General features: G+C 44.6%; 1 protein-coding gene across 6 annotated transcripts; it reads left to right on the top strand.

Moving 5' to 3' along the window:
* The first annotated feature begins 80 nt into the window (after positions 1 to 80).
* ODAD3 (outer dynein arm docking complex subunit 3) lies at positions 81 to 23,645 on the top strand. 6 transcript variants are annotated; one of them, XM_028711537.2, is made up of 13 exons: positions 81 to 527; positions 3,431 to 3,552; positions 6,604 to 6,681; positions 7,224 to 7,403; positions 13,488 to 13,589; positions 13,985 to 14,110; positions 14,930 to 15,052; positions 16,866 to 17,018; positions 19,883 to 20,043; positions 20,231 to 20,387; positions 20,773 to 20,928; positions 21,597 to 21,681; positions 22,935 to 23,645. In XM_028711537.2, the coding sequence occupies exons 1-13, from the start codon at positions 443 to 445 to the stop codon at positions 23,072 to 23,074; spliced, it is 1,668 nt and encodes a 555-aa protein (XP_028567370.2). In that variant the 5' UTR covers positions 81 to 442; the 3' UTR covers positions 23,075 to 23,645. The 6 variants fall into 6 exon arrangements, with proteins under 6 accessions (XP_028567370.2, XP_028567369.2, XP_077777358.1 ...); XM_028711536.2 differs by having other exon boundaries at positions 16,863 to 17,018; XM_077921232.1 differs by lacking the exons at positions 81 to 527; positions 3,431 to 3,552 and adding an exon at positions 4,962 to 5,228.
* The last annotated feature ends 1,067 nt before the right edge of the window (positions 23,646 to 24,712 follow it).

Below are 24,712 nucleotides of genomic sequence, written 5' to 3'. Positions count from 1 at the left end.
GCGAGAGTGGCGGAAGTGCGCTTTGCTTGTTCCGCCTTCCAGCGGCGCTGCCTCATGAGTTTAATGACCTGGTTCCCTTTTCCCCCCGCAAAGGGACGACACCGATACCTTTGCTCGCGTTCCCCCGCACGGCGACGGCGAGGATGGCTGCGGATAGATTTGAGCTGCGGCCTAGGAAAAGCGAGAGAACCTGACCTTCCTCCCGCCATGCCTTTCGCGGGTCGCTTCCCTCGGCCAATGGGCGCTTTGCATCGGAGGAGCTGGTCGCCATGGAGACGGATGCAGGCGAAAGGATGCAGCTGATGGTCGAGTGAGGGGGAAGCAGCCTGGCGAAGCGGGGCAGGGGGAAGACAGGGAGGCTTGGGGACGGGGACGGCGGTCGTGTGCAGGTGGGGAAGGGACGAGCAGACCCTGCTTAAGGTGGTAGGAGAGAAACTCCGCCATGCCAGTGACACAAGCCCTGCAGGGGATTAAGCCCCCGGTCCACGACCAGATTACAGAGCTGCAGAACAAGATACAACTCCTAGGTAAGGGGTGCCTGGCTGCTGAGGGGAGAAAGCCTTCGGAAGTGGGAGAGGAGGCATCCCGTATTGAGTAAGGCTGCTTTTCTGTGCACACTTACTTGGGAGTAAACATTGATTTACTTATAAGTAAGTGTGCATAAGCTACCAGCATGAGTTTGACCAAACTGCAGGAGGCAGTGGAAGACAGGAGTGCCTGGCGTGCTCAGGTCCATGGGGTCACGAAGAGTCAGACATGACTAAACGACTAAACAACAACAAGTGTGCATAATATTATATATATATAATATATATAATATAGTAAGTGTGTATAATAAAGGGACGCGGGTGGAGCTGTGGGTTAAACCACAGAGCCTAGGACTTGCCGATCAGAAGGTTGGTGGTTCGAATCCCCTCGACGGGGTGAGCTCCTCTTGCTCGGTCCCTGCTCCTGCCACCTAGCAGTTCAAAGGCACGTCAAAGTGCAAGTAGATAAATAGGTACCACTCCAGCAGGAAGATAAATGGCATTTCCATACACTGCTCTGGTTCGCCAGAACTTGCTCAGTCATGCTGGCCACATGACCCGGAAGCTGTACGCCGGCTCCCTCGGCCAATAAAGTGAGATGAGCGCCACAACCCCAGAGTCGTCCGCGACTGGACCTAATGGTCAGGGGTCCCTTTACCTTTACCTAAGTGTGCATAATATTGAACTGATTGCAAATTGTCATGCAGGACCATGAGTTAGGTGCTAGGTTGGCCCAGAAAGTGTTTTTCTGTTTGTCACAGCAACTTTTTGGTTTAAAAAACAACAACAACTGTGGCGTGTTACGTATTGGGGAGGGATCATAGCATCTGCCTTTTGCGTAAAAAAACCCCCCTGTGTTCAACCCACGGGGTCTCCAGGTAGGGATGGGAATAGAAGCTGCCTGAAACCACGCAAAGCCATTTCCAGTCCAAGTAGATAATGGTGAGCAAGATGGACCAATGGTGTGATTATTTTTGATGTAGCAATCACTCAGCAGAATCCTCAGGGACAATATTCCATTGCTTTGTTCCTTTTTGCAACACCCTGTAAATTATGTCATTACCACTATTTTGTTAATGGGAAGGCAGAAAGGGAAGGGCTCCCTCCTAAAGCTACCCATGGGGAAAGTGGAACATTACTAGTAGTCCACTCACTTTTATCTATTCATTTGTGGTATAAAGGGGTGTGGGAACATGAATGTTTGTCAAGCTTCCCTGTTTGAAAGCTTCAGGCTAATTCTTATACACTGCAGATGACCAGACTCCTGGCTGTTCCATTTCAGATCTTTCCCACTTGGATTTCTAACTAACCAGTTGCATGTAGTAGTAGTAATTATTATTATTATTATTATTATTATTATTATTATTATTATTTATACCCTGCCCATCTGGCTGGGTTTCCCCAGTCACTCTGGATGGCTTCCAACAAAATATTAAAAATACAATCAAACATCAAACATTAAAAAACTTCCCTAAACAGGACTGCCTTCAGATGTCTTCTAAAAGTCAGATAGTTGGTTATTTCCTTGACATCTGATGGGGAGGGTGTTCCATAGGGCGGGCACCACTGGTTCCCTGTAACTTCACTTCTCGCAGTGAGGGAACCACAAGAAACTGGCACTGTTCAGCCACTGATGTGGTTTAGCAGAAACATTCTTAAAAATAAATAAAATTTTATGGCACCTTTCCAAAGTTAAAACCATTCTCAAGGAGGCTTACGACATGAAAAGATGTTACATAATTACAAACATAAAGTAGTCATAACCAATAAAGAAAACACATGAAAAAGTACACAGCCAAATTGAACAATTTCCACATAAAGCATAATATATAAAAAAGATACAAAAAACAATATCAGTAATAGCAACTAAACCTCCCTTAAAAATACCCCAGCCCAGTAGTGTGTTCAGCAGCCTCAGCTTTTGTAGCTGGAGGCCAGTCAGCCAGTCAGGGCCCTGCCCTTCTAGGCCAGGTGGAAAAGGCTAGCAAGGCAGAGAGCAGGTCTTCCAGGACACACAGCCAAGATGTTGCCTCTTAGGAGCAGCAGAGAGGGAGAATGTGAGAACATACTATAGCCATGCTTGTGCTACTGCAAAGTCGAGTTAGATGCTAAGAAGTGCTGCTTTCATTGGGTTGTATTCAGCACAGCATGTACTGAGTTCCACTCATACAACAGGACTTCCTTTCTCCATACACCCCCTAAAATCTGTTCCAAATGGTGTCCCCCCCCCCAGTCCTCTAGAGCAGATTTTGGGGACCCACAGGAGGCTGCAAAGGAGAGGCAAGTTTCTTTGCTCAAGCAAGATGTCTCTTGTGCAAGCAGAACGGCAACATTGGATATAACCCATTAATCCTATTGACTGTGCCAATATCCATATTTCTAGTGAGCACCACAGTCTAATTAATATGTTCAAGTCTCGTACATCCAATACTAGTACACTTTTTGTTGAGGTCTAGAAGTGGAGGGGCATCCGAAAGGTATTTATACTGCCACAGATGTATGATTGGCCTACAATATCTATTTTTGTGGACTGAGAAATTAAAAAAACACTATTATTTTCAGACTGGAGATACAGACCAAAGCAAAATGCTTGAAGCCTCTAAAAGGAGATTGGATTTCCTATAAAAAGAGGCCTTGTATTAAGCCCTTTTTGTCCTTGGTTACACTCCTGATTCTAGTGAAATACTAAATTCAACTCTCAAAGTATGTCATGTAGTAAAGCATAATTTCTGTCATTTCAATCACTATATTTAATGTAGCTGCCATAATCACATATCTGTGAGAGGATAGGAAGATGACTAAAAGTTACCCCAAATTGGCAACTACTTCAACGAGTTTGGCTTTGCTGCTGCTGCTTTTTTGGATGAACATAAGCAGAGTGGTTTTATTTGTCCTCATTACAGAAGGTGATCGGAAAGCTTACTATGAGACCACCCAATGGAACATTAAGAAGAACAAGGAGTCAATTTTGCAACTGAGAAAGGAGAATAAGAAGTTGCACAAAACGTTGGCACATCTCCTAGCGGTGAGCCTCATAGCTATGTTTTCCCCTGTTTCTAGCAAGCGGAAATAATGAGCAGAATTTATGATATCAGCTCATGCTGGCACTCATCCCAGACTAAGATCTCTTTTTACTCTCAGATAAGGGCCCCAGCTCTACAGTTCTTCCTTAGGCACAGTGATTTTTTCTAAAAAATGTTTAGGGGTACAGTGGTACCTTGCAAGACGAATGCCTCGCAAGACAAAAAACTCGCTAGACGAAAGGGTTTTTTGTTTTTTGAGCTGCTTCGCAAGACGATTTTCCCTATGGGCTTGCTTCGCAAGACGGAAACGTCTTGCAAGTTTGTTTCCTTTTTCTTAACACCGTTAATACAGTTGCGACTTGACTTCGAGGAGCAACTCATAGAACGCTGTGTGGTAGCCTTTTTTGAGGTTTTTGAAGACTTTGGTGATTTTTGAAGCTTTTCCAAAACTTTCCCAACACCGTGCTTCGCAAGACGAAAAAAATCGCAAGACGACAAAACTCGCGGAACGAATTAATTTCGTCTTGCGAGGCACCACTGTACTCTCATTTTCCTACTCATATTGAAATACTGCCCCTCAATGATGCCAAACTTAGATTCACAAAATGTTTAGGGGTATGTGTCCCCCCCAGAAAAAAGCACTGCTTAGGCTTGAGTGCTTTTTGGTGGAAAGATATAAAAGCATACATTGTCCATGCTTTTACTCTATTAGCAGTCACCGCACAATCTATCAGGGATGCTTCTCAGGAATTCTGGACATTTTGTCCAGGGGCCAAAGCGGTCATTTTAAGGTGTTTTTATATCACCTTCATGTGTACATGCTGAAACCAGACAATGGCATTCTATAACCTTTGGGCAATTTGAGATATTTGGCTCCAATGTTCGAGTTACCAAGAAAGCTGGAAAGTGTCATGCGGCAAATATTGCTGCTAAAAAAAATTCAAGCAACATGAATGGTTAGAACTCAAGCAAATCAACAACTTTAGTTCAATTTCTGCACTTTAAGATAGTGACTGCAGATGTGGCTGTATGTGATACTGATTTTGCTGCCCGATAACAAGCTAAAGCTACTTCTGGATACCTTAGACTTTCAAAAACTTCTCTTACCGGCCAAACAAGTTGTATTTACAAATATTGAGAAGAAAAAGCACATGATTAATGTGTTATGTTCAAAATGTGTACAGTGTGTCAAAGAAAATGCATGGAAAATATACATGTGCTAACCTGAAGTTCAAGTGTAGCATCTCAAGTCCTTTGCAATGTTGTCTCTTAGCACAGAGACCTGAAAACACACGAGGAAGCATACATTATTTTGTTGCAGCCAATAATCTATGTTGTCATTGTGTGTCATCACAAATGCATCAGGGCTGTTTCAGATGACAGTGGTGTGTTTGTTTTGCTAGTAAACTACTACTGGAAGTTTAATATGTCAGGGAAAATAAGCATGAAAGTGACAAGCCATGGAACACAAGTCATTGACCTAGGGCAAACTGCAAAGAAACACAAAAGTATTGCTCAGAGTCTGTTAGCAGCCCATTCTGAATCTGGCTGTGACACTCTGGGACGCTGTCAAGGTACTAAGGAAGGAACTATGATGAATAAGATGTTGGAACGGCTGTCAAGCCTAAGAATGAACGAAGGAAAAACTGAAGATGTTCTCAGTGAGGCTATAACACTGGTTAGTAGCTTTTATCACCTTTTTCAGCCACATTCCCTTCCAGAGGCAGAGGCAAATGTGGGCAGACCAACAAATGTGAATGATACCTTTGTACAGTAGGCAGTTTTGACACACACACTTGCACACCCCTCTCTAGCCTCCAAACAAGCAAAAAGCACCATCATTGTTCAGGGACTGGCTCCAGCCAAGCAAACACACTCAAGGAGGGTGCAAAGTTGGGTTAGTAAGAGGCATGGGTTGGGGCAAGTGCCATGGGAGAGGTCTGAGGTTCCCCATCCCTGGTCACATTAATGCAGACATGCAAGCAACAAGTGTGGTGGCTGGAAACTCCAAACACACATTTAGTAGGAATATTTTCACAGAATTATAGATTTGGAAGGGACCACAAGGATCATCTAATCCAACCGCCTGCTGTGCAGGGATCTTTTTGCCCAACGTGGAGCTTGAACCCACAACCCTGAGGTTAAAAGTCTCATGCTCTACCAACTGAGCTATCCGTTCATGTGCACCAAAGCTTGCTTCACTATCACCATTGAACCACTGGGGAAATGTCAGACATGCTCTTTCCCAAGCCATGGTATGGTATTCATCTGCCAGCTCTGAACCACCACCCAACAAAGGTTTGGTTGGACACACAAGGAAAAAACAAAATGTTTTATTCCAATTGAAATCCCACTAAATGTACATTCTGTTCCAAAACAGATACTAGAACTCATCAAATGTAACTCATTCTGCTAAGCCTTGGAGGAACAGCCCCTTCCCATCTCCCAAGTCTGGAGAAAGATGGGGGTCTACCTGACCTCACACTGAGTTTGTCACACCAGATTTAATAATGTAATCGCCAATAGCAAGATGGGAAAGGCCCTTATGCACCCTTAGTTTTTATAATTTTATTGCATACAAAGAGTGGGCTGGACTTATAACGGGACTTTATCAACCTTTGTTCTTCTGTTTGTGTATGTGTATGAGTGGTTTTTTATTAGACCATTATCTGAACTTGCAAAAAAAAATTGGACTCATGCAACACTGCTGATAATCAGTTCCCTTCCTATTCTATCTACTAGAGGTGTTTGTCACCTGGAGATCTGCGTGCTTCTTCAGAGTTGGTCCAATAAAATGTTGCCTTAACTATTTCTTGCATGTTTGCATTCAAAGCATTCCCAGTGTTTCCTCTGCATTTTTAAAAAGATGGGAGAAAGGACTTTGGCTTTTGGTGGGGAAGAGGGGGTGTCACACATGTCTTTCCTAACACGCCCTACCTTCATACTTGTAAAAGGCAAGCTCTGTTCCAAGAAATATGCTTCAATATTGTATGCATCTTGGTTTTTTGTCAGACTTTCAGAAAACGAAAACAGTTATTTGGGTGTTTTTTCAGGGAGAAGAAAAAGTCATCAAGGCTGCATTCCACGAACATCCAGCTGAGCAAGGGTCTGTGAAAAATAAAACTGGAGAGGTAGGTGGTGATCCCTGTCCCGTTATACCATTGCACAGAATAAAAATGCAAAAAACTGAAAACCCTGCAACACAAAGGAAAAACAATGTGTCTATTGGGCAACAAGTTTTTCAGGTTTGCACATTATTTCAAAAACCTGCAGTATCTGTTTGCTCAGAGGAAATAATAGGACCAAAAAAAATTTGCACAACATGAAAAGCTTTCCTCAATTCAGTTTTTTTATAAATTTATTTTTCATTTTCAGCTTATACAAATATTTTGACAAGAAAAACAAAATCTTTACAAATCTAACTTACCTTCCCTTCAAATTCCCTCCCTTCCTTTCTGCGGTTATTTATTTCATATCTTTTTTATAGCTGCATATCCAATTCAAATATATTTACAAATTTTCCCTTATCTTAAAGCCTTCCTCAGTTCAGACCAGTTTCAGCTTTATTAAAACCTATTCTTTGTCTCCAGTCCAATTCACCCTCACCTGGATGACTCTCCACACAATTGTTGAGGCTTCTTTAATTCTTTCTCCTCTTCTCTCTGTTCCAAAGGGTGCTATTCAGATCATCAATCACCGGCTATGTGAGAAAATCAATCAGTTAAACAACCTGAAGCATCAGGTGGAGATGCGGAAACGCAGGCTGGAGGAGCTACAGCTTCAGTATGGTGTTAAAACAAAAGAGATCACTGAAATGCAAGAAATGGAAGAACGGAATATAGAGGCAGCTAAGGTGAGTCAGATCTGAATCTTTTGGAAGGAGGAGGTTGAAAAGCTCCACCATTGGTTCCCTCTCACTGGGCTAGAATCTACTTGTTGTTGTTGTTGTTAAATTTGTATACCATCCTTTATCTGTAGATCTCAGGGTGGTTCACAACATAAAATGACAATATAAAAGACATAATACAAATACACAATATATCAGGCTTCCTCAACCTTGGCCCTCCAGATGTTTTGAGACTACAATTCCCATCATCCCTGATCACTGGTCCTGCTAGCTAGGGATCATGGGAGTTGTAGGCCAAAAACATCTGGAGGGCTGAGGCTGAGGAAGCCTGCAATACATAATGCGTAATAAAAATAAGAACAAAAACAAATCATTGCTGCAATGCTGTTGCCACTTCTCTCCCTCCCTCCCTCCCTCCCTCCCTCCCTCTCTCTCTTTGAATGCTTGCAGAGGACTCTTGTCATGGGCACCTCACCTTTTATATTTCATCTCACCTTTTATATATGCAATCATTGATTGCATTCTGCAGAAGTTGGACTCCTGCAGGTATTATTAGTTGTAGTATTCCAAGTGGAGTCGTTCCTTCTACCAGAGTCCTGGTTTAGCTAAAAAGAAAGCAGCTCAATTGTCACAAAACTTGAGAAGAATGTTAAGTTTGTTTGTGCCTGAAGGTGTCCTGGGGTCTCCTCTCTATAGTGACAGATCTGTGCAGTATAGTGACAGATTAGAGGGGTGGAGTGGAGAAGCTGAAATGTCTGGATTCCCTGAGTCCTCAGGTCTCTTGAGAAGAAGAACCGATGATTTTGCAAATGGCTCCTTTCTGCTTTGACTCCCTCAGATTGGAGTAAAGCTGCTCTCTCAGGTAACACAGAGAGCAAGTTCTTATCACAGGGGCAGCTGTAAGGTTGATGTGTCATATCTGCTTCTGTAGCTTCTCTCCCTGAGATGCAATGATGAATTCAGGACCTCTCATGTTTGGTCTCTTTTGCTCTCTGATTGTTACTAATTGGTAAGGAGGCATCAGTGTGATGTTTGCATGTCCTTGTCATGCTGAGGATCTTTTTGGAAAAGCACTTTTTCTTCCTAGAACCCATGACTGGCAGTTCTTGGAGTCTGTGCCATTCTCTCATAATCATAACCCTAAGGGCCATCTAGTCTAAGCCATCTTCCTTGTGACAGCCCTTTAGATATTTGAAGCTGCTCTTGCTAGGCTTGATGGGAGAGGAAATAGAAAAAGCAGATCAAAGATTATTTATGTATGCTATGACTGCTGCCAGAACTTTGTTAGCCCCAAAATGGAAAGTACCAGAATTACCAACAATAGAGGAGTGGCAGACAAAGATGGTTGATTATGCGGAACTAGCAAAACTGACCTGCAGAATCCGAAATCAGGAGGAAGCAAAATTCCAAAAAGATTGGAGTAAATTTATGGAGTACATAAATAATAACTGTAGAAATTTGAAGACTCTGGCAGGACTGAAATAAATCTTACGATGTAGACAGGATTGGATACAATAAGAAACTGTGGAAAAGTAACTGACATAAGAAAACCTGTTGAAGGGAGGGAAGGAAGTCAATGCTCAGCAGAGTGTGGGGAAAGAATGTGGGTAAATGAGTGTTGAATTTTACTGTATTTTGTTTGTTTGTTTGTTTGTTTGTTTGTATTAAATGAAATACCAATAAAAAGCATTTTAAAAAAATAGATATTTGAAGCTGGCTATCAGTCTCCTCCAGACTAAGCATGCCCAGCTCCTTCAACCATTCCTCATAAGGCTTGGTTTCCAGGCCCTTTATCATCTTGGTTGCCCTCCTCTGCACATGTTCCAGGAACTGGACTTGGTACTCCAAGTGGAGTCTGACCAAGGCAGAACGGAGCATTGAAAATAGAAATAATAAAATAATAATAATAATAATAATATGTTAACTGACATGTATAGTGCAGGACATCCTGGCATTCTAGATCTGGTTATCCTAAATCGGATGTCATCTAAGAATGCCAGCTTTCCTTCCAAGGCAAGCAGCAGCTGTGGGAGAGCAGGACTGATCTGGACCAGAACTAGAGCAGGCATAAAGGACTGAATTTCTATCCCTTTCCTCCCAAATCTGCGGTTGCAATCCTGATGAGCCCCTCCTGCTGCTGCTGCTCTTTATCAAAGAAAAAACAACCAGTTGCTAACATATAATGTAACGGTGTAATTTGACTCCCCGTTTCTTTCTGGCAGCTTATGCTTCGCACCGCAAGAGGGAGGCAAAGAACCACTGCATTACTTTCCTTAATTGTCCCCATTCTAGATACTTAGCTGTAATAGGCAGCAGTGGATTGCCCAATTGAATAGGCAGACTAAGCACATGCTTTAGGCACTAGCAAAATAGGGGAACAACAACAACAAAACAACAAGAAGAAAATGTTTTTGGGAAGAATTTGACATTTGATATTAAAAAACAATTTTTTTAAAAAAAGATTCTGGGGATGCATTCACAAAGAGGAAAAAAAAGATGTTCAGAATCTCTATAGAAAAAAAGCCAGAGGCGTATTTGCTGGGCATTTTAGGAAAAGATATCCCACAGCATAAGAAATTACAGTGTTACCTCGGGTTAAATACTTAATTCGTACCGGAGGTCCGTTCTTAACCTGAAACTGTTCTTAACCTGAAGCACCACTTTAGCTAATGGGGCCTCCTGCTGCCGCCACGCCGCCAGAGCACGATTTCTGTTCTCATCCTGAAGCAAAGTTCTTAACCTGAGGTACTATTTCTGGGTTAGCGGAGTCTGTAACCTGAAGCGTATGTAACCTGAAGTTTATGTAACCCGAGGTACCACTGTATTGTTCTTATATGCTACAGCCACAGCCAAACTAGTCTTGGCAAAAAACTGGAAAGGAGGTACTATCCCCACAAAAAAAAGACTGGTTGAATAAACTATGTGAATATATAGAATTGGCAAAGTTAACAGCTGCCATAAGACACCAGACAAATCAGAAATTAAGGAGCGTATGGCAATGTTTTGAAGTTTATTAAAAAACATTGGTCTAAAGATAACATGTTAATATGCATAGATTAAGTATGTAAAGCTGAAATAGATAGAAATGATATATTAGGAATATCAGGGATAATATATGAAAGATGCAATGGTAAAAAGACTGTAAAAATAAAGAATGTTGAGTTTTGGGGGAGGGAAGCAACAGGGGGAATTTGTATATATGTTATTGTTTTCTTTTGCTTTTATTTTATTTTTTATGTTAACTTTTATTTATTTTTGTGTGTGTGTTTTTAAGCAAGTAAAAAGCAAAACAAAAAACCCAACTAATTGAAGTAGTCACCGCGGGGGGAAATCAGAAGTTGGTTAGTCTTACACTCCACTACACATCTTCCCTCATGTTTCTGTTCTTTATTACTGATCCCCACCTAAACCAGGAGGCATCCTACTCAAGTAGTTCACAATAATGCAAGGAAGTCAGATCCTGTCATGTGGTGCAATATTTTGATTTCTTTTGTTTTGAAATTTTGTTTTATGGTTTACTATTGGTTTTATTTTGAATTACATATGGGGGCACCATAATCTTTTCAGTGCTTGGAGCATCTAAGGTCTTAATTCTGTCTTGCAAATGGAGCTGTCCGAAATTGAGAAATTGCCATATGTGCCCTATTCTCAGATGAGGACATCAAGACAGAGAGAAGGGAGATGAGTAACTCACTGAGATACTGAGGACAAAAGCTCAGTGCCTGAGCTCCCAAGCCTTAATTCATCCACCAGACCTCTTTACTGTTCCTGTTAGTGATATGATAGGGATGCTGTTCCACTTTTAGTCCTCTGCTATGAATGATTTATGCGCTTGAATATACAGTGGTACCTCGGGTTACATACGCTTCAGGTTACATATGCTTCAAGTTACAGACTCCGCTAACCCAGAAATAGTACCTCGGGTTAAGAACTTTGCTTCAGGATGAGAACAGAAATCATGCTCTGGAGGCGTGGCAGCAGCGGGAGGCCCCATTAACTAAAGTGGTGCTTCAGGTTAAGAACAGTTTCAGGTTAAGAACGGACCTCTGGAATGAATGAAGTACTTAACCCGAGGTACCACTGTACAGGCAGGAGCTACACTGATACACACCTTCACAAACCCATGAACAAAGTATGTATTCTCCACCCTGTGATTAATATACTCAGTACATTTTGGCTGTGAATGGGCAAGAGCTCGGAGCCATAAGAGAAGGACCCATAATTCAGTGATCTGGTTTTCTTTGTGCGCATAAGCTCTCAGGTTCAATTCCTGGCATTATCTGACACAAGAGGATATCAAGGCTGTAGACCCTTTGCAATTTAGAGCATACAGTACAGGGGTACAAAACAGTTGTCTGGGTTGGGATGGGAGCTTCATATGTTCAGATGAAGGTTCAAATCAAAGCTTAGCGTGTCCTGCAGCTAACTGCATGTGCACATGTGTGGGATGTTTTTATCTACAAGAGGAAAATTGTGTGATAGTTTCGAAAAACAAGCATTGTTGAAAATGTAGGCAAACATCCTCTATCAGATGCAATTAGGTAAAGGTAAAGGTACCCCTGCCCGTAGGGGCCAGTCTTGACAGACTCTAGGGTTGTGCGCCCATCTCACTCAAGAGGCCGGGGGCCAGCGCTGTCCGGAGACACTTCCGGGTCACGTGGCCAGCGTGACAAGCTGCATCTGGCGAGCCAGAGCCGCACACGAAAACGCCGTTTACCTTCCCGCTAGTAAGTGGTCCCTATTTATCTACTTGCACCCGGGAGTGCTTTCGAACTGCTAGGTTGGCAGGCGCTGGGACCGAGCAACGGGAGCGCACCCCGCCGCGGGGATTCGAACTGCTGACCTTTCGATCGGCAAGCCCTAGGCGCTGAGGCTTTTACCCACAGCGCCACCCGCGTCCATCAGATGCAATTAACCATGTGCAAATGCATGAATGTGTTATCAGACTGAAGTATTGAAAGGATTATTTTATTAGATGGTAAGAGCACATAACTTGGTTGCTGTTGCTAACACAGCTGTTGCTGTTGCTAACACAACATTGCTGTGCTCTATTTTTTCAAATGCTAGGGTATCTTTGTTTAAACCATCTTAGGTACTTATATTGGTGTTTGATAGCTTTCTAAGAGATACTGGTTTCTCAATATCTCATTATTTTTCTAAGAGAGAGATTCAGGCACCATTTTGCACATCCAGTTATACAAAACCTAATGCTTAGCACCTACTGTAGTCAGTGCTTTCCCCCCTCTCATTTTGACTCAAGAAAATCACCGTTTTATAGTTCAAATTGGGGGAAATAAATACAGTAAATGGAGATTCACAAAATGTTTAGGGGTATGCATCCCCCTCCATACCCCCAGGAAAAAAGCACTGACTGTAGCTAAACGAATTGAAAAACAAGCAGTTGCAACCAGCAGATCACAGGAATCTGAATAAAGGTATGACCCAAATTTGCAATATCTACCACTTCTAAAACAAGCAGAAGAGATTCTTGGAACTTGCCTCAGAAAGCGGGGGTTTCTAATGTATTCTGATTACTTAAATAAAACTTGTTTGAGTAAAGGAAGTAGGAAGACAGTGGTTGTATTCAACCAAGTTCTTGTTCCCTCAGTCCTGTCTGTGCATTAATGTCATTAGAGGAGAAGACCATACATGCCAGACAGGTGACTTTTCTCACCCACCACCCATCCTGCCAGATCCTGAGGTCTTGCGCCGGGGACTATGCTCCACTTGCTGGCTGAACTATACCAGCTTTTTGTTTTCCCTTCCAAGCTGGCAATGTGCCAGGTCCGTTTTTTCCTTGTTCTGTCACCATGGAGCGATCACCATGTTTGCTCACCTTGAAGATTCCCTACAACTCAATGAGGTCATTGTAAAAATTTCCACTGACTCGTAAAGCACTTAGGATGGTTGTCAGTCCAGCCGTATGCAATCTGATGGACGTGGGAATGGAAAGATTAGACAATAGAACCAGAAAGTTGCTTGCATCCCTGCAGCTGTAACTTGGGAAAAGGACATCTTTGAACTAGATGGGTTTTTGGAGAGACTTCACCCTACCGGCTGCTAGCTCAGTTTGCTGTTCTTTATATCCAGACACTGCGAACGCTGGAGAACCGACTGGAAAAGGCCCGATTTAAGACTGATGAGGCCCAACGCATCACCGGCATGTACCAGAAACTAAAATCGCATATGCAGGTGAGACACAGCCACATTCTAAGATAGGGATGGGGAACCTTTTCAAACCCAAGAACCAAGTTTCTTCACCAGTAATGTTCCGGGGTAAATGGCAGGTATGGTTGGACCAGAGCCTCACATGCAATCCATCCACCTGCACATTTGCCTCCTGTTCACCCACAGGGCAGGTAAGTAGGTTAAACAGAGAGACTGTACTCACCCAAGGTCACAAAGTAAGCTTTGTGGCTGAGTGAGGATTTGAATCCTGATCTCCCAGGTCCTAGATGCAGTGAGTTAAGTGGGTTAGGAGCCACTGAGGGAGTTAGATGATTAGGGATTTGTGGTCTGCAAAGATGAATGAGGCATCATGGCTGTTTGCTCCACAACCTCCCTGGAATGCTTCATCCCTTTTCTAGGAGCAGAGCCTGCACTTCCAGAACAAGCTGGATGCTATGGAAGCTGAGATCTTACGCCTGCGCAACGAGCTTAAGGACCTGGAAAGCGTGAACACGGAAGCCCAACATGCTCGTGATACAGCCAGGGTAGGGAGTCAGCGCAGTGTTGGATACAGGAGGAAGGAGCAGTCATGGTTTGTGGCTACTGTGTGGTGAGGAGCAATACATTCGTACCTTGGTTCTTGAACGGAACCCGTTTCAGTAGTCCGTTTGACTCCCAAAACCATTCAAAAACCACTGCGCAGCTTCTGATTGGCTGCAGGAGCTTCCTGCACTCAATCGGAAGCCACGTCAGATGTTCAGCTTCCATAAAAACTTTGCAAACCGGAACACTTACTTCCAGGTTTTGTAGCATTCGGGAACCAAAACGTTTGAGTCACAAGGCGTTCAAGTACCAAGGTATGACTGTATATACATGTTGAACTTGTATAATAATTAAATAATACAACACCTCCCACTGTAAGGAGATTCTCACTAGGGGCTGCAGTTATAATTAATTTTATTTGCACACATATTATTCATTTCACATATTTTACTCTGTTCTTAAGAGTCATACTTTCAAAGAACTTAGGGTTTGTTCCAGAGACTTTTTAAGCTTTTAAAGCAAACATATTAGCCTACAACTCTTATTTAAAACAAATAAAATAAGAGTCGGGTGCCCCTGTTAACCACACAACTCTAATTGTGATCGAGTGTTGAGTAGGTTAGGAGAGAGCACCAGGAAGTGGTCCTCAGGGAGCATCACAATCCATAGCTCCCCAAGATCAGTGTCTCACCACATCAATGGGTGTATTGGGCTGTCCAAAAACAGGCCTAAGAGGTGCAGAGATGTTCACAGTGCATCCTATTTAGAGATTACAAGGACAGGACAGTAGCTTACCTTCTCTTCCCTGCCCCAAAATGCAGGCACAGCTCCTGAACCAAGAAGAAATCATCTACCGAGAACGGAAAGTTCGTGATAAGAAGATGAAGGATCTGAAGAAGATGACCGAGGAAAAAAGAGCACAGAATGAGCGTACAGAGAGGCGGGTACTGTAGGGTTTTCTTCTCTCCATTAAGTGACTGACACTCCCCAAGCCTGTCCCCTGTCTTCAGACTGACTATAGACCAAAAGGATATTTTGCCTGTTAGATAGCTTCTGCTTTTCCTGGTGCTAACAGCAAGAACATAAATCTCAGAAGTGGACTAGATAAAGATCACAAATGTCTGAAATGGGCAAGCAGCCACTCTCTGACTCTGAACAGGCCTGAATGTGCTTTAAACCTCCTGTAACGAGAAAAGAGGAGTTAGGTCTTATTATTACAATTCTGCCCCCACTAGCAAATTCTGTGGTTTTGCTGCATCTGTGTGAAAGTGCAGAAGTCATAACACTGTCTGTGAACTGTCAGAGAGATTCTATAGCAAAATTTAAAAAAAAAAAATCTAACATCAGTCCTATTTAGCTTTAACAGGGCAATAACAAAAGGGATTTTAACCCAGGACTGGGGAACTTTGTGGCCTACCAGATGTTACTGTATTATAATTTGTATCATCCCATGCTGGCTGGGGCTGCTGGTAATTAGAGTCCAACAACATTGAGAGGGCTATGGGTCCCTGCCCCCAATCTATTGTCAGCCAGGGATCTGGGCAAGTCCCCATCTCTTTCCGAGGTGTAGCGTTATGGCTAGTCAAGTGTATTTTTGGTCCTTCAGCACTGGCCACAAGGTTTGGCAACTGAACTCAAGCCCTGAGTATGGAAATTACTAGACAGTTTAGGATTGCTTCATTACCCAGCTGAGGCTCAGGCCACTAATTGCATTTAAAAACATTTTAGAGGCCAACTGTCGCACCATGAATCTCTCCCCACCTCTGCTGTTTCCTCTTCCATCTACGTGTAAAATTTTGTTAAATAAATAAAAAGTTGCTCACGAAGAGGCTCAGTGGATGATTTTTCTGAGCACCCGATTGATCTCTGCATCCAGTTAAGAAATAATTAGTTTATGTAGCAGCTGAGCAATTATATCCTCCTTTATGAAGTGGGGCTGCTTTGTTTCTTCCCTCCCATGAAAGGCTTTAATCAGGGTGTCCTGACTAATCTGAGGGAGGGCTAATGTGGATATGATCAATGACTTAGAAGATCCTGCCAGGGGAAAGAGCAGGACGAGATTATCTTGAAGCTCTGTGCCTTGATTACTCAGAGGCTCTTTCACATATTGCCACCTGAACTGCGTTCCAAGGGAGTTCTCGGCCCCTTTTTTATTTAACATCTCATTGGCTGGGTGATCTCATCTATACTCCAAGGAAGGTCCTCAAAGGTCTTATGGTCGCCACCAGCTGTCCAGGGCCTTGACACAATTGTAAAGGGGAGAGGCAGTAAAGAAGGGAAAATCAATAAGCAGATGAAAACACTGGCAGGATTATTGTAATAACCTTCAGTTTTATAAGAGTATATATTTAAAGAAGATGAGTAAATGAGCAAATTAAGTTAATTTGGATATGCAGAAGATATTAAAAAAAATGTCAGGAACCGCAGAAAGAGGGGGAAGCAAGTCAAGTTTTGAAATGTCAAAATGATTGTAAAATTAGTGAAATGTATAAAATTAGTGAAATATATAAACTTGAAAAGTATAAACAAACAAGCAAAGGTTAAAAGAAGAAGAAGGGAAAATCATTCAAAATGGGGGGGGGGGGATAGAAAGAAATCTAGTCAGTTCAGCATACAATAAAATGAGGCTGGAGAGGAATTAAAAGCAAATCAACAATCAACTGGCAAGGCCTTAGCATAACAGAAGCCATTTTGAGATTTTTTTGTTGGGCTACGTGTACTGTACCTTGTCCACATGCACTCCATTTGTTTCAGCAGTCTCAGAAGGATCGTATCCCATTTGGAAGTGACGACGTCCTCAAGGAGCCCCAGGTCAAGAAATCAACTATCCTGAAAAGCAAACAAGCCATGTTCACTGCAGCAGAGGCCTTTGACAAGATCCGAGTAGCCACTGGCGTCACAAATGCAAATGTAAGAACTTTGCCCGATGCCTCCTCCCAGACTCCTTCCTTAGCTGAGAGAGGGCAACATTAAGGTAAAGGTAAAGGTACCCCTGCCCATACGGGCCAGTCTTGCCAGACTCTAGGGTTGTGCGCTCATCTCACTCTATAGGCCGAGAGCCAGCGCTGTCCGCAGACACTTCCGGGTCACGTGGCCAGTGTGACAAAGCTGCATCTGGCAAGCCAGCGCAGCACACGGAAACGCCGTTTACCTTCCCGCCAGTAAGCGGTCCCTATTTATCTACTTGCACCCGGGAGTGCTTTCGAACTGCTAGGTTGGCAGGTGCTGGGACCGAGCAACGGGAGCGCACCCCGCCGCGGGGATTCGAACCGCCGACCTTTCGATTGGCAAGCCCTAGGCGCTGAGGCTTTTACCCACAGCGCCACCCGCGTCCCTAGGGCAACATTAGATCACTGTTAAACCCACCCTCCCAGTCCCTTTCCAGACTTAAGACGCTTGTTATTTCTAGCTCCCCAGTCTGAGATTAATCCAGTCAAAAACATTAGTTGTTTTGTTGTGGATCAGGTTGCTCCAAATGTATCTGACCTGCCTCACATTCACTGGCAACGGATTCCGGAAGCCCAGCCAGTGTTCCGACATTGTCAGGGTTTGCACGCCAAGATTCAGAAGGAGAAATAGGCAGATTGCAGGGGGGGGGGGTATATCTCTGTATAATTTGCAAAGTAGCCCAAATTCAACCTCCAGCTTGTCCAATGAAACAGAAACAAAGCAAGTGCAGGATACGCCACTGTGAAATTCCTGCTTAATTTTCTTTCAAAAAGGAGGAGTTCCTGGGGGGAGGGGGTGATGCTGTTAATTTTGTTGCCCCCAGATGAACTGCAAACAGAAGTGAATTCAGCCACCCTTCTCAGATTGGGAGAACAGCTTCCTGGCGACTCTCCCTTCTTTCAGGCAGAGGACCAAATAATAAAACTCAGAATTGATCTGCATCTTTCCTCGCCCCCGTTTTTCAGCAGCTCCAGCACATCCCATGACTGTTCCCTGCTGATATGCCGGTGACGCCACAAGTCCAATTGTTGCTCGGGGCACTAGTTATTCATGTGTGACGGCAAAACATTCTCTGCTCTCCATGTACCAGCTGCTGCCAGCCAATCAAAACTTAGTTATCCTTTTCTGTTGCAGGCTGTGTTCTTATGCCATTCTGGGCAAATTCCATTCATAAATTTATTCCTTGCCCTTAGTTGATTTTTCTCATGACTTTGGCCTCTACTTAAATATCCCAAAGACTCCCTGGTGGGGGGAAAAAAGCATTTCTAGGAAAACCGGATGTCCATCCCCATTCAGGTCTTCCGCACTGTGAACCCAGCTGGAAATTCTGCTGTGCCCGTAGGAGGCTCAGGCTTGCAGCCAAGCTATCTATGCACAATCAATTGTTGCTTTTTGGCAGGAGCCAGACCTGCAGACAGCCACCCACTGACGTAGTTTAGAGGCACTTGTGCTGCAGGTTCCTGGAGGGCAAAAGGCCAAGGACATGAAATCTGGATCTTTTCCAGTAAAGCTGAGGGATTGGAGAGGATGTGCTTGTGGCAGGGCTGGATTAATTGAACCTATAAAGCCCGGTATGTTGATGAAAATCATTGGATGCCCCTCCTGTTGTCTGCTCCAGTTGGAAATTTTTGATCCGCTTCCTCCATGCCTGAAATTTCAGAGCTCTCTCTTGTCCTGTAAGCAGCATTGCCTGTAAGCATGACCGTCCCATGAATGACACAGACCATTTGCATTTACTCTCAAGCTGCTTTTTGGACCCATTGCAAATCCATTTGATCTAGCAAGGATCACAAGGCACCCAAACTAGACAGGAAAGTTTCAGGTTGGTTCTAGAACTAGGACAACTGTCTTTTGCAAGACCTCTCTGTGCTCCAGACTTCTCTGTGCTTCTGTTAGCTTCTAAGCCAAAGAGATACCCCATTCTGAGATTGCCACACTTTGATGGTGTGCTGGCAGGTTTGCATTGTCTTGTCTCATGCCCCTGTGCTGCTGGTTGCTCTCCCCTTAACTTGGTCTGCTTGAACTGTAAGAATTCATCTTTTTGGGAGCTTGGATACCAGCAGTTGGCTATAGCAGAGACAGGAGACTTTGCTGGCCACAGTGGTTTCCCTATTTAGGCTCCTTTTGATGTGTGCAGTAATACCTCTGGTTGCAAACCGTCCTCCTTGCGAACTCTTCAGGTTACGAGTTCCGTTAACCTGGAAGTAGCTGCTCCCGGAAGCGAACTTTGCCCCAGGATCCGAGCAGAAAGCACATTTCCAGAAGCGCGTGCATGCAGTGGGAGGCCCCATTCGCAAAAGCGTGCCTCAGGATAAGAACGGTTTCCGGTTACAGACGGACCTCCAGAACGAATTAAGTTCATAACCGGAGGTACCACCGTGGTACCTCTAGATACGAACGGGATCCGTTATGGAGTCCCAATCGCATCTAGAAGCAAACACATCTAGCGACGGCACATCTGCGAACATGCGCGTCGCTTTTCGCCGCTTCTGTGCATGCGCATGACATCATTTTGAGCGTCTGCGCATGTGCAACCAGTGAAACCCAGAAGTAACGCGCTTCGTTACTTCCGGGTTGCCGCGGAGCGCAACTCGAATGTGCTCAACTCGGAAGTGTATTCAACCCGAGGTATGACTGTACTGTAGGAGACAAAAGGGCCAGACATGACCAATAAGATCTGCAGGCTTGCCTCAGAGCTGTGGTGGATCCTATCTCTCCACGGCTGCCTCTTATTTGCATGGAAAGAGTAGCCTGCATGCTGAACGGGCAGGGGCCAGATTCATATAGCTCTAATACTTCCATTCATCCCTGTGAAATCTTGACAGGATGTTATGGCCTGCTTCGCGGCTCAAGAAGAAACCTTCAAGCACCTGGAAGAAATGAAGAATGAGAATGAAGAGTCCCTGGTGCGACTAAAAGAGGAGAGGGATGTATTGCAACGTGAACTTGAGCACACCAAGTACTCGGGAGAGGCCCGGAAGGTGGGGTAAGTTGGTTCCTCCACTTGTATCACTTGGCTTACAGGCAAGAGCACATGTTGGCGATCTGCCATGCAGAGTGTGCCAGTCCTTGCTTTCTGACCCACCCACTTTGTAGGAGCACATGAGGGTTAGGAGCTGGGGGGCTCAAGGGTTCTCTTCTGTGAACCACCCCACCCCCTCTCCCACCCCCAGGGCCCAGAACCTTATGAAGGAGTTACGCGCGCACCTGCAAAAAGAAGAGAAGAGGCGTGATGCAACCCGGGAAGAGCTGTCCAAGGTGAACAAGGTTCTGCTCAATGCCAAAACTGGAGTGGAGCATTTGGCCTCCAAAGTGCAGCACATCAAGCTGGTGAGTGCGCAGCTGAGCATGTCCTGGGTCTACAGCAGGCAGCTCCCCACCCAACACATAGCGTACAGCTCAATGATGATATGCCCAACAATCTGAGCTACTTGGCAGCACCATCAGGGGCATGTTGAGGTTCTCCACTGAGGAGGAGAGGAACAAAAGTCTTGGAGGAAGAAAGCAGGGGCTAATGGTTATAGCAGGAGCTGTGAGGCAGAAGTCCTGGGTTCTGTTCACCTCACTGAAAGATATGCTTATAGTAGGGTAACAGGATTTTGCCCTTGTTCTCTCCCTGTGTGGCCCTGATCAAGTAGCTGTTCCAACAAGTTCATAGGTTTCCCTGCTGTGCTCCGTTGGGCAGAAGCTAGTGAACATCTCTTCTTCTCCCTAGGAAGATAGCCGCTTTGCTTCTACCCAACTGAACGAGAAAGCCAGTGATTATGTCCTTGACCTCCTGGCCCAGACAGAGGAGAAGCTGCTGTTCCTTATGGATTCTCTCAAGGATCGAGACAAGAAGGAACTTCTCCAGAGAATTGAAGACGTGGAGGTGAGTTCAGATAAGGTTGAGAGGGCCAGACTAATTTGTCTTCTCAGTCACCTTTGTTGGGATTCTATACAATGACATATTCCCCAATTCACCAGGCAGTGATAATCCACATGGAATTATGGGGTTTAGCTTCCTTTGGATAAGAGGGAACTGAGACTTGTGATGTTTTTTTCCTATTTGCTTTATTTACGAATACACAACTGAGCATTTGGGGAGCAGACTCCTAAAGCAGTCAGTGCAGTTGCTAATTCTGCCTCGGTTCTCCAAAGGGAGCAACTTGTGTTTCCCTGGCACACTCCTGTTTCAGCTAAGCACTCTCTGCTCTATCCTTGCCCTGCCTAAATTCAGACTGGCTCCTAACTCTTTGCACTTCTCTTTCGCCCTCCATTTTCAAACTCTGGTAGGTTCTGAATTCCGAGAACATAAATTTCTCAGCCATTATGGCTGCATTCCAGTTATTAAGATTCTTCTATTTAATCCCTGACCCGATCAGGTGACATTAAGGCAAAACATGACTCAGTCAAAGTTACAAAGACAATACATTTCAAGTCAGGTCAGAATTGCTGAGCTACGAGGTCTGCTGGGCTTTGCCCTAATACACAAGGAAATGAGTTGCCCCTCCCCATTTCCCATGGTCCCAGTCTAACCTCTGTCCTATGTTGTTGCAGTTCCATTCTAAACTTGAGAGAAGGCTGCCTGCCTACAATACGAGGGTCAAACTACCCACCGCACAGAAGCCAGACATGTATTATGGTGAGTCTCAGCAGCAGGGATCCAAGTTTTCTAACACATGGCCATTGGATGGAAGCTACATTGCACAGCGAGAGCCTTCCCTGAAGGCAACTTCTGTTACCTCCTGTCTACTTCTGTGCTCTATAGCTTCTATAGCTGATAGTTTTGGGTTCCATATACTGAGCTAACTTCTGCAGGTGGGTACAATGCAAAGCAATGCACGAGAAGCTTATTGGACTGTGGCTGTGGACTGTTTGTCGTGTTAGCCAAGCCACAATTTCGCGGGAGCATAGAATGTGCTTGTGGGCATAGAACTCAGCTTCCTGAATTTTAAAAAAAGTTGTTTTGAAAAGAGAATTTGTAACTCTTGTGGGTGTGCGGGTAAGTTTTAATGCACGTATACAATGCCTGCTAAAATTTCTGAAATCGGATAAATGGCTTAATGGGATTTTCAGCAGAGAGGGGAAACGAACAAAATGATAATGTATTTTACAAAACACTGAACATTATTCAAAACCAGAGTAAATATGCATGTTTGCATACTTTAAAGAATTTCTTTTTTTAAAAAAATCCAGAATTTGGACTACCTGGGCACGGAATTTCTCTCCTTCATTGCACAGAGTTCACGCAGCCCCTGTCTTAGCACACTATGGGCTCTTTGGTAGTTTTAAGTTACAGGTTCTGTGTAGGTGGCAGCTGTGTGGCACAGATCTTCTCTGCCTACGACATCATCGGCCTTGAACACATGGCTATGGGGCATTGGCACACCTATGTTTCCCTTTGTGACATCACAGATGTAGAGTACTTACCTTTCTTGGCCTTCGGGCTATGGGCTTTGTTGAGGGGCAGCCTTTCTCTGTGGCTGTGGACTTGGTTATGATGCTAGTCCCGTGTCATAGTGCAGGGCTTGGAACCTTAGCCTTGTGACCTCATGCATGATGATGATTTTATTTATTGAATTTATATACCGCCCTATACCCAGAGGTCTCAGGGAGCTTCACAAAACAAAATCAAAATATAAAACCACAAAATATGTAATCAAAATAAAAACAATAACCCCCCCCCAAAAAAAAAACACCAACCACATTTTAAAAGGTCATAGGATGTCAATCAAATCAACCACCTGGTTAAAAAGGAACGTTTTTGCTTGGCGCCTAAAGGTGTCTAATGAAGGCACCAGGCGAACTTCACTGGGGAGAGCATTCCACAGACAGGGAGCCATTGCAGAGAAGGCCCATTCTCGTGTTGCCACAAACCCTTTGGTCTCTTTGCAGATGAGGAGGATAGCGGAGAGGATGATGCGGATGTGGTGACCCGTGCAGCCCTGAAGCGTCAGTCCCAGCAGATAATAGAATCGAAGACCAAACGTCGCACCCGCTACAGAAAGAAGGAAGGGAAGCTGCATCCTATGTAGCCCCCCTCCATACCTTCCCCTGATCCTGCAGTGCTCCAGAGTTCTTGGCTATTAAAGGTGCCTCCCAGCCACTGATTTTCCGTGTGAGCCAGTCCCCCACTTCACTCCCGCCAAGTCTGCAGGCCCCAGGAAAGGAGAAACATGACCGCTTTGTGGATCTGTTTCCCATGCTGGCAGAGAGCAGGCAGGGACCTACAGTGAGCCGCAGCCAGTGCATAGCTCCTGCTCTCCCTGCCTTTCAGCTCTCACCTATGTGAAAAGCATGGGGTCTTCAGTGGGTGGGGTGGGGTGGGGTGGCTTGGCCCTGGTGTTTGTCAGGAAGGAAGAGGATGCACCTCGCCCACCTCCCAGCTAACTCAGACTCTTTTCCAGAATCTCTCAACCCTGAGCAGAGATACTCCCCACCGTGCCCTTAGTTTGACTGATTTCCCCCCTTTCTCCAGCCACAATCACCCCCCTGGTATATCTGGATGGAGGTGGGGGCTCAGAGTCAGTTACACTCTGGTTGCGGAACGGGGTTACTATGTGCTGTGTTTGCTGTGTATGATGCAATAAACCCTGTTCAGGCTGAGTTGCCTCCTTGTCTGTGCTTTTGTCAGCGATGGGGTGGACTGTAAACAGAGATCAGGCTGGTATTGCAAAGGCTAAGGAAGCAGATGGTTGGGAGGCCAAGCTGTTCATAGGGTTGGCTTTTTCGTGTAAATCTCCTGGATGCAGGTTTTTTTTAAAAAAGAAGCATAGCCTGGTTAGTTGATGTTAGCCAGACAGGTGTCCCTCAGCTTCTCTGCTGACTGACCATCAGTGGTAATGTCAGATCCACAGTGTGTGGCTGTCATTTCAGACAATCACACCCACTAAAAAATGGTGAATTAAAGGACCAGAAACTGTATTGTGGGATCTCACATATCTCTAATCCACATGGTGCACTCCTTCTAACTGGGCTTGGCCCAGGTTTGTTTGTATTGCAAACAAAGAAGAGCAGGCAGCCTTCCTTGGTTGTTTAGATCCCATGTTATGTATCCCTGACTGGCTGGGATGCTGCTGTGAAGGCTAAGAATGTCCCCATGGGGGGGGGGGGGAGAATCTGAAAGAGCAGAGGTGTGGGGAGGGATTGGGCTGCAACACCCTGAACAAAAATGCAGGAGTTGGTAGTGGGTGTGCTCAGATAAAGTCATTTGTGGTCTCATGGGCAACTGCTCCAGTAAATGATATCATGTAGATTTTTTTTGTACAGTATTTGTTTCTGTCCTGTGTGGCAGAATCATGCACTCGCAGAATCATAGAATTGTAGGGTTGGAAGGGACCCCAAAAGTCATCTAGTCCAGCCCCCTGCGATGGAGGAATCTCAACTAAAGCATCCCAGATAGATGACCACCCAACCTCTGCTTGTTGTTTTTGTTGTTTCATTGTTTAGTCATTTAGTTGTGTCCGACTCTTCGTGACCCCATGGACCAGAGCACGCCTGGCACTCCTGTCTTCCACTGCCTCCCGCAGCTTGGTCAAACTCATGCTGGTAGCTTCAAGAACACTGTCCAACCATCTCGTCCTCTGTCGTCCCCTTCTCCTTGTGCCCTCCATCTTTCCCAATATCAGGGTCTTTTCCAGGGAGTCTTCTCTTCTCATGAGGTGGCCAAAGTA

This window comes from Podarcis muralis, chromosome 17 (genome assembly GCF_964188315.1).
Source record: "Podarcis muralis chromosome 17, rPodMur119.hap1.1, whole genome shotgun sequence".
In the NCBI taxonomy this organism is placed as follows: domain Eukaryota; kingdom Metazoa; phylum Chordata; class Lepidosauria; order Squamata; family Lacertidae; genus Podarcis; species Podarcis muralis.
This window is presented reverse-complemented; position numbering and strand designations above follow the sequence as displayed.

What these genes read in the sequence shown, in the direction of transcription:
- ODAD3 (XM_077921232.1), top strand. Translation starts at nt 4,977, where the DNA reads ATGTCAGGGAAAATAAGCATGAAAGTGACAAGCCATGGAACACAAGTC. An exon ending in CTGGCGTCACAAATGCAAAT is followed by an intron (nt 17,019 to 19,882) that starts GTAAGAACTTTG and finishes AAATCTTGACAG; the next exon opens with GATGTTATGGCCTGCTTCGC. An exon ending in GGAGAGGCCCGGAAGGTGGG is followed by an intron (nt 20,044 to 20,230) that starts GTAAGTTGGTTC and finishes TCCCACCCCCAG; the next exon opens with GGCCCAGAACCTTATGAAGG.